Source organism: Balearica regulorum, chromosome 5 (genome assembly GCF_011004875.1).
Source record: "Balearica regulorum gibbericeps isolate bBalReg1 chromosome 5, bBalReg1.pri, whole genome shotgun sequence".
NCBI classification, from domain to species: domain Eukaryota; kingdom Metazoa; phylum Chordata; class Aves; order Gruiformes; family Gruidae; genus Balearica; species Balearica regulorum.
Window position 1 is genome coordinate 33,314,664 of NC_046188.1, and position 11,255 is coordinate 33,325,918.

General features: G+C 42.7%; 1 protein-coding gene across 1 annotated transcript in view; it reads right to left on the reverse strand.

Annotated features, from left to right (window-relative positions):
* Positions 1–6,243, reverse strand: part of AQR (aquarius intron-binding spliceosomal factor) — a 58,579-nt gene extending 52,336 nt beyond the window's left edge. The window contains exons 1-5 of the mRNA XM_075754081.1: positions 6,036–6,243; positions 5,112–5,168; positions 3,876–3,916; positions 2,850–2,885; positions 849–969 (exon numbers count right to left, since the gene is read on the reverse strand). Coding sequence (XP_075610196.1) covers positions 849–969; positions 2,850–2,885; positions 3,876–3,916; positions 5,112–5,168; positions 6,036–6,119 — 339 coding nt within the window. The 5' untranslated portion in view covers positions 6,120–6,243. The remainder of the gene's footprint in view (positions 1–848; positions 970–2,849; positions 2,886–3,875; positions 3,917–5,111; positions 5,169–6,035) is intronic.
* Positions 6,244–11,255: the final 5,012 nt, after the last annotated feature.

Genomic DNA, 11,255 nt, shown 5'->3' on the forward strand with positions numbered 1-11,255 from the left:
TCCCATTCAGCTATCTCAGCCAGAAAAAGATAACCCCAATAATCACGGAGATAAAACAACTTCTTTACAAGGGCAGCCACGTACCAAATAATAGATTTAACTAAGCTGCTTGGAAAGCAAGATGCACCTGTCATTTTGCTTCTATTACCTATGCCAGAACAAAAAAGGCACAGACATCGTATGCACAAGTTATTAATCCTTTTTCTTTGCCAGCATTGAAGTAATGGCACTATTATCCGAGTAAGCATGCTTCTGAAATAATGCTTGCATACAATTCCTAACCAGGCTTACGTTGTTGAGATGGCCTATGAGAACTGGACTGTTCATAGAAACACTGTATTATTTCTGAACCTATTACTACAAAAATGAGTACACATAGAAGCAGAATAAGATTTTTTGAGTGTAAAATTTCATGTAGGAAAGCTACAAAACCATATTCACAGGTTTTAAGCAAGACACTACTGGATAAAATGTTAGACTTCCAGTGGTGCCTTCTTATATCTGTAGATATAAAAAATCCCTTTTTTCTTTCAATATCAGAGCACGAGGCTCTCTGCAAATGCCTGACTTGTCAAATGCCAAAAAAGCAAATGCTGATGATGATATAAAGGCATCACACAGCAGAACAAAGGACTCGTGCACCAGAAGGAATCAGGTGATTTTTCATCTGTCCATTGCTTTCTCCGAAAAGAACACACACTTTAAAACACCAGGAGACATTCCAGCTGAGGTACCATTTACTTTTAACACTACAAGCTTTGCTACCTTCTGTCAGTGTAAGCGAGCACACCACAGAAGCTGCAACTTATAGATCAAAGTCAATTCTAGCTGTAACTGAAATTGGTTACCTCCCACGCAGGGACGTTCTCTCTGAACTTCTCATTCACCATACAGCAGATTGACATTAAATATGCCTTACTGGACACCTCTGGAGAATAATTCATCCATAGGTAATTTTCAAGGTACTGGCTGTGAAGAGACAAAGAGTATTTCATTAGTTGCTGCCACCCACATAATCTGTCACTCATTTGAAAGAGCAGTTATCCACAGGGGTTTCTTCCTCCTTCTCCTTAAAGCCATCTTTATAGTTTGTGAATAGTTCCTGAAGTTACCTCTCATCTAGGTCACTGCAGCAAAACTTGTTAGACTCAGTAACTGCTACAAGAGACAGATGAGTTTCTTATCAGGAAGACACATTCACCAGAGGGTTTCCAAATGTAACAAATAGCCACGGCTCAATACAAAGTCAGAATATGAATTCATGTTGATTTTCCAAGAAGAGGGAAAAAAGAAAAAAGAAAAAACCTTCACTCATCTAAAGAATGTCACATGCTGCATTTCCTAGCATAAGATGTGAAGGACAACTACTGTATAGCTCTTGAAGTCAGCTCTAATGTTCATTTGGCCCCCCACAAGCCTTTTTACTTTTTTCCACAGCTTACTTTTCTGATGTCTTACAGTAAGCTACTTCAATAATTTCACATTAGACAAGTACCAGAGACAGTGGGGGAACAAAGGCAGTGAGAAGTTCTATGTAACCAGGAGCAAAAGGCTCGGTAATGGTCAGACAGGGAATTCTGCTTCCTGGGAGCTCAGCCAGAATGCGTAGCTTCAGATGGAGCTGAGATAACTTCGCAGGCATATACAAAATGAAATACATGCAGCTTCCCAAGAGCTTGGATCTACCAATGGAAGGGGGAAAACCCCCACCAAATCCACAGAACTCCATACTTCATTTCACCCAGGAATTCCAATAAACTTCAATATGTTTTAGTAAAAATACTATTATGCCCCCAAGCGAGGATAAATGTACGTGAGCAAGAATGAAGGACATGAAAAAACTCATATGCGTGAAGACAGGAGAATGTGACAGATGGATGGGGAGGTGGGGGGAAAGAAAAGAGAAAAAATGACTTACAGAACAAATGGCAGTAGATGGGGCTATAGACCAGAAAGTACTAAAGTTACATTACAGACTGGTAACACTAAGATTGTTCACAGAAAGGCTAAAAACCTCTGACTCCATTGTATTGCTGGCATACAAATTCCAGAAGTCATGCTACCAGCATGCCATTTGTTAGTGTCAAACCCCAAACCGTAGCTTGTGTTTTCTCTTCCACCTTTTCTAATAAAGAAGGACAGAACAGAGGGAAATTTGTCCTGCTTTTCTAGTTAGTGGTACTACTCACATATTTCAGCCTTTTCAAAGAAAGAATCTCTCTCAACCAAAAACCATCTCATTCTGCCTGCTCATAAGATTGGAAAGATAAAACAGAACCAAATAGAACACTAAATATTGTGTTTCTAAATATGTAAATGCTGCAAATATTTATTTGACATCATTTTAGACATGCTTTATAAGCTCTTCCAAGAAAGTCTGAAGTAGCTGTAAAAATTTTCTAAACAGATCTCCATTTCTTTTCAAGTGAAGAAGACGTTCGTGATACTGCTGCAACACAATTCATTTTTACCCTCACAGTAATGACTTAATTCAAAAACTTTCTCTGACTTCAGTGAGTTATGATTTAAGGCTTAGTGACACATTCCAAATAACAGACCCAGGTTTTTCACCTCTTTCATCCACACTCTCTTCTTTGGTGCTTCACTTGCAGTAGAAATTCCAAGTCATAAAACAAGATACTCTGATACATTATTCATGCTGATGAAATTATTTCCTCCTCAAATTGAGCTCTCCTCACTTAATTTTCCTACTTACACAATTCAAGGCTTTAATAAGTAGGAACAAATGAGTACACTACCTTCAAACTCACTTATTGCCCTGCATTTGCTTCTCATCTTTACGGGTTCCTATGAAAAAATAGCTTAAAATTTCACTCCAATTAGCTTACCTGAATTCAAGAAGCATTATCTTTCTAATAGCAAACCTAAAAAGGAAAAAGTAATCAATTAACACAGGAAAGAAAGCCTCCCATAAACATCTTAGCTGCACAGAAAATGGTTGTATTTTCCCTTATTTTGTTATATAACAAAACCTGTACCAACATCTAGGAATTATTTCTGCCCCTCCATTTCCATGCAAGAGCAACCACTTGAATGCAGAAGCAACTGCTGTACATTGTGGAAGCCAGTGTTCATGCAGGTTCATTAAGCAATCACATTCACATTAAAAAAATCCACCTAGATCTTTTAAATACGAAGACACAGCTTCTAACAGCCTTGAAGACAAACTGCTAGAAACTGAGAGCATCTTCTGGAAAACTACAACTATATAATCAGTTGGTAATGGTATCTCTTCTTAGTGACTGGAAATGGAAGCTTGCTCTGATCCTGTACGGCAATTCTTACATTACTCTCATAAAAAAAACTACAAAGAGAATTCTCTCCAGTGCTCAAACTTCCCCTGAAGAGCTCCCAACAGCTATGGTTACAACTCTTTCCTGTACACAGAGTTGTAGAATGCAGTTTATCTTGAATTGTCTCCTCCATCTAACATTACAATTCACTGAAATGAGACTCGCCCTTTATAAACCTGGTAACAATAACCAGGGAAAGAGCAAAAAGCTAGAGGCAGCACACTTTTTTTTTCTTTCCATACCTTGCTGACAAAAGAAGGGACCAGCCTTCTACAACCATCACAACAAAACCAACATAAAACACAACAGACCACCAGATCAAGGAACCAAACATTATGTTCAACCATCACATTTAAGGAATATGACCTCATGAACTTTCTTTTTCCACATTCAGACTTTCAAATACCATAACGATTACATGACTCAAATGCGCTTGAGTTGTTTTCATCTGCTTTCTACATGTTAATGCATTTTAAAATATTCTATGAAACATTACAAACCATTTCAATACAGATAGTGTTGGAATGCTTGTCTGTAAGTGAAAGTGCCTAGTGTACTTACTTTGACTTGACAATTTCTTTTGTATATACATCTTCAATAACCTGTGAGAAAGAATATTTCCAAAAAAAAGGTTAAGAATTTCATGTATTTCATAAAGTGATTAAAATGCATTAAGATATCTTATGCACTCAAAGTTACTCTGAATTAGTTACTCTCTGCTTACTACTATTTGATCAAAAATGTTGTAACAGTTATGTCTCAGCTCTGAAGAGTCCAAAACCTTCATAGACCTACATTCTCACAAAGAAAGTGAGTCAACTTAGGGGAAAGCATACAATGATAGAGAACTGAATGGACCTTCATTCAAGTTATTCTGAAGGAATAACTTACATCTCACCAAGACTCTTCTATAAAAGTCAAACAGATACGCAAACCTTTTCATTTTTAATCTTTGGCTTACTGTTAAATTTAAAGAAGAGTCTTCAAGAGTCAAGTCTGCATCAACTCAGTCATCTGCTGTCATTGGTTTTTTTAACTGACATTTAACCAAATCCAGACACTTTTATCTAGTTTTTCCAGCAGGAATGAAAGAATCTGCACTATCTGTTGCAATAGGCACACTTTGACATCACGTAACTCAGAGATGCAACTTACCTTCTTCTGTACATCCTAGTTCTAACAATCACAGACAAATACTATCACGAATATTACAAAGACAGTGATTAAACTGAGACTAGAAAGGGAGATTTAGTCAAATGCCCACAAGGGAAAGAAATCTAACATTTAAGAATCCCGCACCACAGAAAACCAGCACAAAACAAAACACATCAGGCCAAATTTTAAACATTCAAAACACACATGTCCACCAGAACAGCACTCAGGCTGTCTGAGCAAAACTCTCTGAAGAAGCTTTTAGAAAGAAGTATACAGCTCAGTAATACCTGTATCTTTCACCCTTCTTTGATTTCTAAGAGTAGCCCCTCCTCAAACATCTTTTAACCTCAAAGGAGATGGTCAAAAATCTTTTACTCTCATAAGTTCTTGGCCAAAACACACTGAACAAATAACACACAGAAGAACTGCACTGGTATAGCACACCTTCATAACAGTGCCTACAGTTATAAACAACAAATACATGACAAACAATTTATAGTTACAGTATGTTAAGGAACTGTTGAGTATCCAAGCAGTTTCCTATACTCCTATATATAATAAGCACCACTGGAGGTTGGCACATCAGAAAAAGTTTGATACTAATTCTTTACACTCCAAAACAATTCCAGTAGAAGTATTTACCTTTGAATCAAAAGACAATTTTTTCTTCACGTGTGGAGCCCAGTATTTATTTGCTAACTGTATGAGGAAAAAATAATTTTTTTAAATAAGTTAAATATATACATCGTCAGTTGTAGTGATACAGTAATTCTATAATGCATCTCATCCCCAAACTATTTCACTAATATCTTTCTTAATTTCAGCTTATGGTAACTAAAGACAACAAAATCATGTTTTCCACTAACAATGCTTTTCAACTATTTAAGGTTTTATGCCTAAACCTTTTCCAACAGAGGTGTGATTCTCCATAAAAAACTTCAGATGCATAGACTGCTATACAATAAACAATTATTTATTTTTCTTAAGCTATTTTTAGCAAAAAAAAAAAAATGCCATGACCTTTCTGGGACTGCAAACCCCAGGCTGCAAATGACTATACTCTCATTGAGGAATTTCACAAAGAACCACAGGCTGCATAGGAGGGACTAATATTTTAAGGCTATTTGTTGTAGCCATCACTGCACCAACACTCGTGAGTTCTGGTGACAAGAGCATCCCAACCAACTTTATTCAAACTTCTTTATACTGTACAAGAGGAAGGAAAGCAGCATTTCCAACACAGGAAAATGATCACTCGCATAAAACCACTTGAAATGCTCAGCCCCATTAAAGTGTCAGCAACTTTTCACGTATTATAACAAACCTGATTTATTTTGCAGCGCTGCTCTTGTAAACCTCTCTACCCTGGAGACGCTGGGGCCGTATACCCGTTCGTATCTCTCCTCACTCAGGACAAAGCAGACCCTCCCCCTAACACCCACGCACCGCAGAGACTACTGAAACACCGAGGCGCCGTCGCTGCCGGAACGGCCCTTCCAGCACCTGGCTCCGGCCGCTCCCCGCCGGCCCGGAGACCCCCGCGGGCCGCTTCCTCGCCAGCCCTACCTGGGTCACGTACTCCGCGTTAATCTGCGACACGGTGGGCGCCACGATCTTCTTCGGCGGGGCCGAGGACGCTGGCGCCGCCATGGTGAAGCGGGCCCAAGCCGCCTGGCACACACCGGGCAGTGCCGCTGTCCCCCCGCCGCTCTCAGCCCGGGCCAGGCCCAACGCACCGCTGCCGGTGCGGAGGCCGAGCGGAAGTAACCTCCGCGCATGGAGCAGCGAAGAGGGGAGCGCTTCCGAGGCGAGCGGCGCTAGAGCGGCCGCGGGGAGGGGAGGAGAGGCGGCTGCGCCACCCGCCGCGCCCTCCCTGACACTGCAGCCGGCGAGCGCGGAGCGGAGGCGCTGCCCCTGTCCCCGGGCCCTGAGCGGCGCCCGGGCCGCATTCTGGCGGTCGCTGTCAAGGCCTGTGCCGGCGCCGGCCTCGCTGGCGGGCCGCCTGCTAGGCCCGGCCGTCCCCAGCAGCGCTCCCGCCCTTTGCAAGGAAACACCTCAACGAGCTGGTCAGGAGTCTGTAAAAGCCGAAAGACTGTGATAAAAGAAGAGGGAGGCGGTTAACACACCTGGTTGCTTTGCGCTCTGTAAATACACTTGGGGTGACTCCTGTTTTGTTATTTATTTATCCTGTAGAGTAAAGGTTTCTGTCCATCTGATGTGGAAAAGACCCACTCTTATTAACAGCAAAGAAATGCCACTGAGATCTGGGCAGAGCTGCGTGCTTGCTCTGGTGCACGTCCCTATAATATGTGGAGAAAAGGCAAAGGTAAGAGAGAAAAATTACACTCACAGAAGTCAGCAGTTTGGTAATGATTTAGAATGGTTGGCAATTAACTTCTATTTGGTAAACAGATTAATTAAGGAGGAAATTAACAGAGTCCCCAGAGAGGTTACAGTGCTTTGTTTCCCTGCTCATTATCCAGCACCTGCCACTTGAGTACTTTAAACTTCCAGGCAGATACCATTGAAGTCTGTTTGAATGTGACCTCCTTTGTTTTGATATCAAGGTGATCTCCATTTCATTTCTTCAAGCAGAGGTTAAACTAAATATTCTTTTTGAAGTTGAATTAGAATGTACAATGGGAATGGAAAAAGTAATGACAGTACCTTGAATGGGATCAGACAATGGCTACATTCAGATAAATATGCCTACTGCATGCCTTTGCTTTAAAAGATCCAGAAAATCTAAGCTTTCTGTATAGAGACTAGTCAAATCAAAAAGTTGCAAAAAGTACTGATAACAAATTCTATAAATAACAAGGATTGAGCACTGTCTTTTCTTGGGATTGGAGCCTTTAGAGAGATCCTTATTTGATGAAAATATGCAAACACAAACCAATTAAAATACACTGAAACCAATGTACCCCGTTTGACATTTAATTTGTGATAAAACCCAGAAAATTAGAATGCTTCAATTTAATTCACCTAGAAGTTACACCTTTATGATTGGCTTAGCCTTTTCGAAATCTATGCAGACACCAAAAGGGATAGTTATATTTGCCCTTTCTCCATCACTTGGTACAACTGCTAGCACTTGCATCCATGGGCAGGCATAGAAAATATGAGTAAAATTTACCTGAGCTGGCTGGGTGAGCCATGGTAGCATGTTTCTGCACCTTAGCTGGTAAGTTTGGGAGGACACTGTAGGCAGTATTGTCTTCCACAGTTAGCTTGTTCTGTAGTTGACTACCTCAGAAATCAATATAGCTAGCTTATATTTGCATCTATCAGAACAAGTAGAAATGTAACAGCTTGTCAGTTTGGCAAAAAAGGAAGAGAGTACTTTTACTACCCATGAGTAGACTAGGTGGATAAGTGGGAGGAAGGGAAGGAACTCTTGAAGCTACAAATCAGCAATGAAAAAGGACAAACGAATACCAGTTCATGTTGTGGTTTTGCCCCAGTCAGCAGCTAAGGATCGTGCAGCCACTCACTCACTCCCCACCCCACCCCAGCAGGATGGGGAGACGATCGCAAGGGTCAAAATGAGAAAACTCATGAGCTGAGATAAAGGCAGTTTAATAAGTAAAGCAAAAGCTGCACGTGCAGGCAAAGCAAACCAACCATTCACCACTTCCCGTGGGCAGGCAGGTGTTCAGCCATCTGGTGGAAAGCAGGGCTCCAATACACACAGCGGTTACTTGGGAAGACAAATGACATCACTCTGAACATGTTCCACTTCCTTCTTCTTCCCCCAGCTTTACATACCAAGCATGACATCATATGGTATGGAATACCCCTTTGGTCAGTTCGGGTCAGCTGTCCCAGCTGCATCCCCTCTCAAGTCCTCGTGCACCCCCAGCCTACTCACTGGTGGGGTGGTGTGAGGAGCAGCAAAGGCCTTGGCTCTGTGTAAGCACTGCTCAGCAGTCACAGAAACATCCCTGTGTTATCAACACTGTTGTATTGGGTCTGGCTGAGATGGAGTTAATTCTCCCCACAGCAGCCCTCATAGTGCTGTGCTGCGTTTTGGTAGCTAGCAAACTGTTGATAACACACCAGTGTTTTGGCTACTACTGAGCAGTGCCAGCACACATCAAGGCTTTCCAACATTTCTTTTTCCCCAGCAGCAGGCTGGGGGTGGGCAAGATCTTGGGAGGGGACACAGCTAGGACAGCTGACCCAAACTGACCAAAGGGATATTCCATACCATATGACGTCATGCTCAGCAGTAAGAAACTGAGAATAGGGGGAGGAACAGGGCGGGGGCATTCGTTGTTTTTTTTTTTTACAATGTTTGTCTTCCGGAGTAAGGGGCACGCTTACTGAAGCCCTACTTCCCAGGAAGTGGCCGGACATCGCCTGCTGATGGGAAGTAGAGAATAATCTTTGCTTTTTGCTTTGCTTCCGCGTGCGGCTTTTTGCTTTAGCTACATTAAACTGCCTTTATCTCGACCCACGAGTTTGGGATTGTTTTTTCTCCATCTTCCTTTCTCCCCTCCCTGCCTTGCTGAGGAGGCGAATGATAGAGCGGCTCTGGTGGGCACCTCGCCTCTGTGAATCACATATTTAAGAATTATCATTAAAATATACCTTCAACACAAAACTTCACAAACACTAATCACATCAAAAAAGGAAAAGAAAAAAGAATTCCCCACACCAACATCAAAACAACACTATCACAACACCAAACAAGAGTGGACAATCTACACACAAAATCTACCTCTAGTCCCTTCACCACTATATCACTCTCAAGTTACGTTCAGTCAATGTTTTGCCCGTTACCTCTTCCAATTACTATCCTTATCTCGATTTTCTCGTGCCCCACGTTGGGCGCCAAAAAAGACTCTGGTGGGTTGACCCTGGCTGAGGGCCAGGTGCCCACCAGAGCCGCTCTATCACTCCCCTCTTTCATTAGACAGGGGAGAAAAAGTACAACGAAAAAAAACTTATGGGTCGAGGTAAGGACGGGGAAAGATCATTCTCTAATTATCATCACGAGCAAAACAGACCTAACTTAGAGAGGGAATTCATCTTCTTTATTACTAAGCAAAACAGAGTAGAGGAATGAGAAATAAAGCCAAATCTTAAAAACACCTCCCCCCACCCCTCCCATCTTCCTGAGCTCAACTTCACTCCCGGCTTCAACCTCCGCCCCCCCCAGCGGCACAGGGGGACGGGGAGTGGGGGTTACGGTCAGTTCATCCCACGTTGTTTCTGCCGCTTCTTCATCCTCAGGGGGAGGACTCATTGTTCCCCCACTCCAGCGTGGGGTCCCTCTCACGGGAGACAGTCCTTCACGGCCTTCTCCAACGTAGGTCTCTCCCACGGGGTGCAGACCTTCAGGAGCAAACTGCTCCAGCGTGGGTCCCCCACGGGGTCACAAGTCCCGTCAGCAAACCTGCTCTGGCGTGGGCTCCTCTCTCCACGGATCCACAGGTCCTGCCAGGAGCTTGCTCCAGCGCGGGCTTCCGACGGGGTCACAGCCTCCTTCAGGTGTCTCCACCTGCTCCGGCGTGGGGTCCTCCATGGGCTGCAGGTGGAATCTCTACACCCCCTCATCCTCCCTCCATGGGCTGCAGGGGGACAGCCTGCTTCACCATGGTCTTCACCAGGGGCTGCAGGGGAATCTCTGCTCCGGCGCCTGGAGCACCTCCTGCCCCTCCTTCTGCACTGACCTTGGTGTCTGCAGATGTTCTTACATCTTCTCACTCCTCTCTCTGGCTGCAAAAGCTCTCCCTAACTGTTTTTGTCTTTCTTAAATATGTTATCACAGAGGCGCTGATTGGCTTGGCCTTGGCCAGCGGTGGGTCCGTCTTGGAGCCGGCTGGCATTGGCTCTATCAGACACAGGGGAAGCTTCTAGCAGCTTCTCACAGAAGCCACCCCTGTAGCCCCCCCCCGCTACCAAAACCTTGCCATGCAAAACCAACACAACTGTTTTCAGCACAAATCCAAAACACAGCCCCAAACTAGCTACTATGAAGAAAATTAACTCTATCCCAGCCAAAACCAGCACAGTTCATTGCCTATAAATATAGGCTGAAAATAAGAAGTCTTCTAAAATTGGCTTTCAGATGGGAGCCAAAAGTTTTACTTGTGTTTAAGACAGCATGGGACACCTAGGAGAATTTCTTGGGATCAGAGGTGACAGTAATTGATGACCTTGGATTTCTAATCACATGCTCAAGTATCACTCACAAGGTGACATTTTTTCAGAACTATTACCATGCCTAAAAGTAGGTATGCAAACAGATTTTGGACTTGGGCTGGTAAATTTTCTAGAACAGGTTTGCAAAGCTGACATAAACCTTCTGACCTGTGTTTTATGATAGATCATCAGTCATGTGTGAAAACTCGCAAATTTCCATATGACGTTAAAACTATGAAAACTCTAGGAGGAATCCATTGTTACTAAACTTTTGGCATTTGGGTGTCCCAATGAGGATGTTAGTTGTGTTAAACCTCCCTGCAGTCAATGTGGTGATGGAGGTCCTAGCAGAGGGCAAATCAGAATGGATTTAAGTGCTCTGACTCTTTTTCTGAAGGAGCTTCTGATACTGCAAATGAATATTAGCTGCCTAATGTTAGATATTATGATTACATCTCTCAGTGGCAATATCAAATAAAGTGATAAAGATTTTCTCCCTATAAATAATGCTGTAAATATTTCTTGATAAGGGCTATTGTTTAGTTACAGAGTGCTGTGACAATAGGACTACAAATGAATAGTAAAAGCATAAATTAGTGCATTGGCAAAATACATCGCTTTCAAGCCTCAAGAACA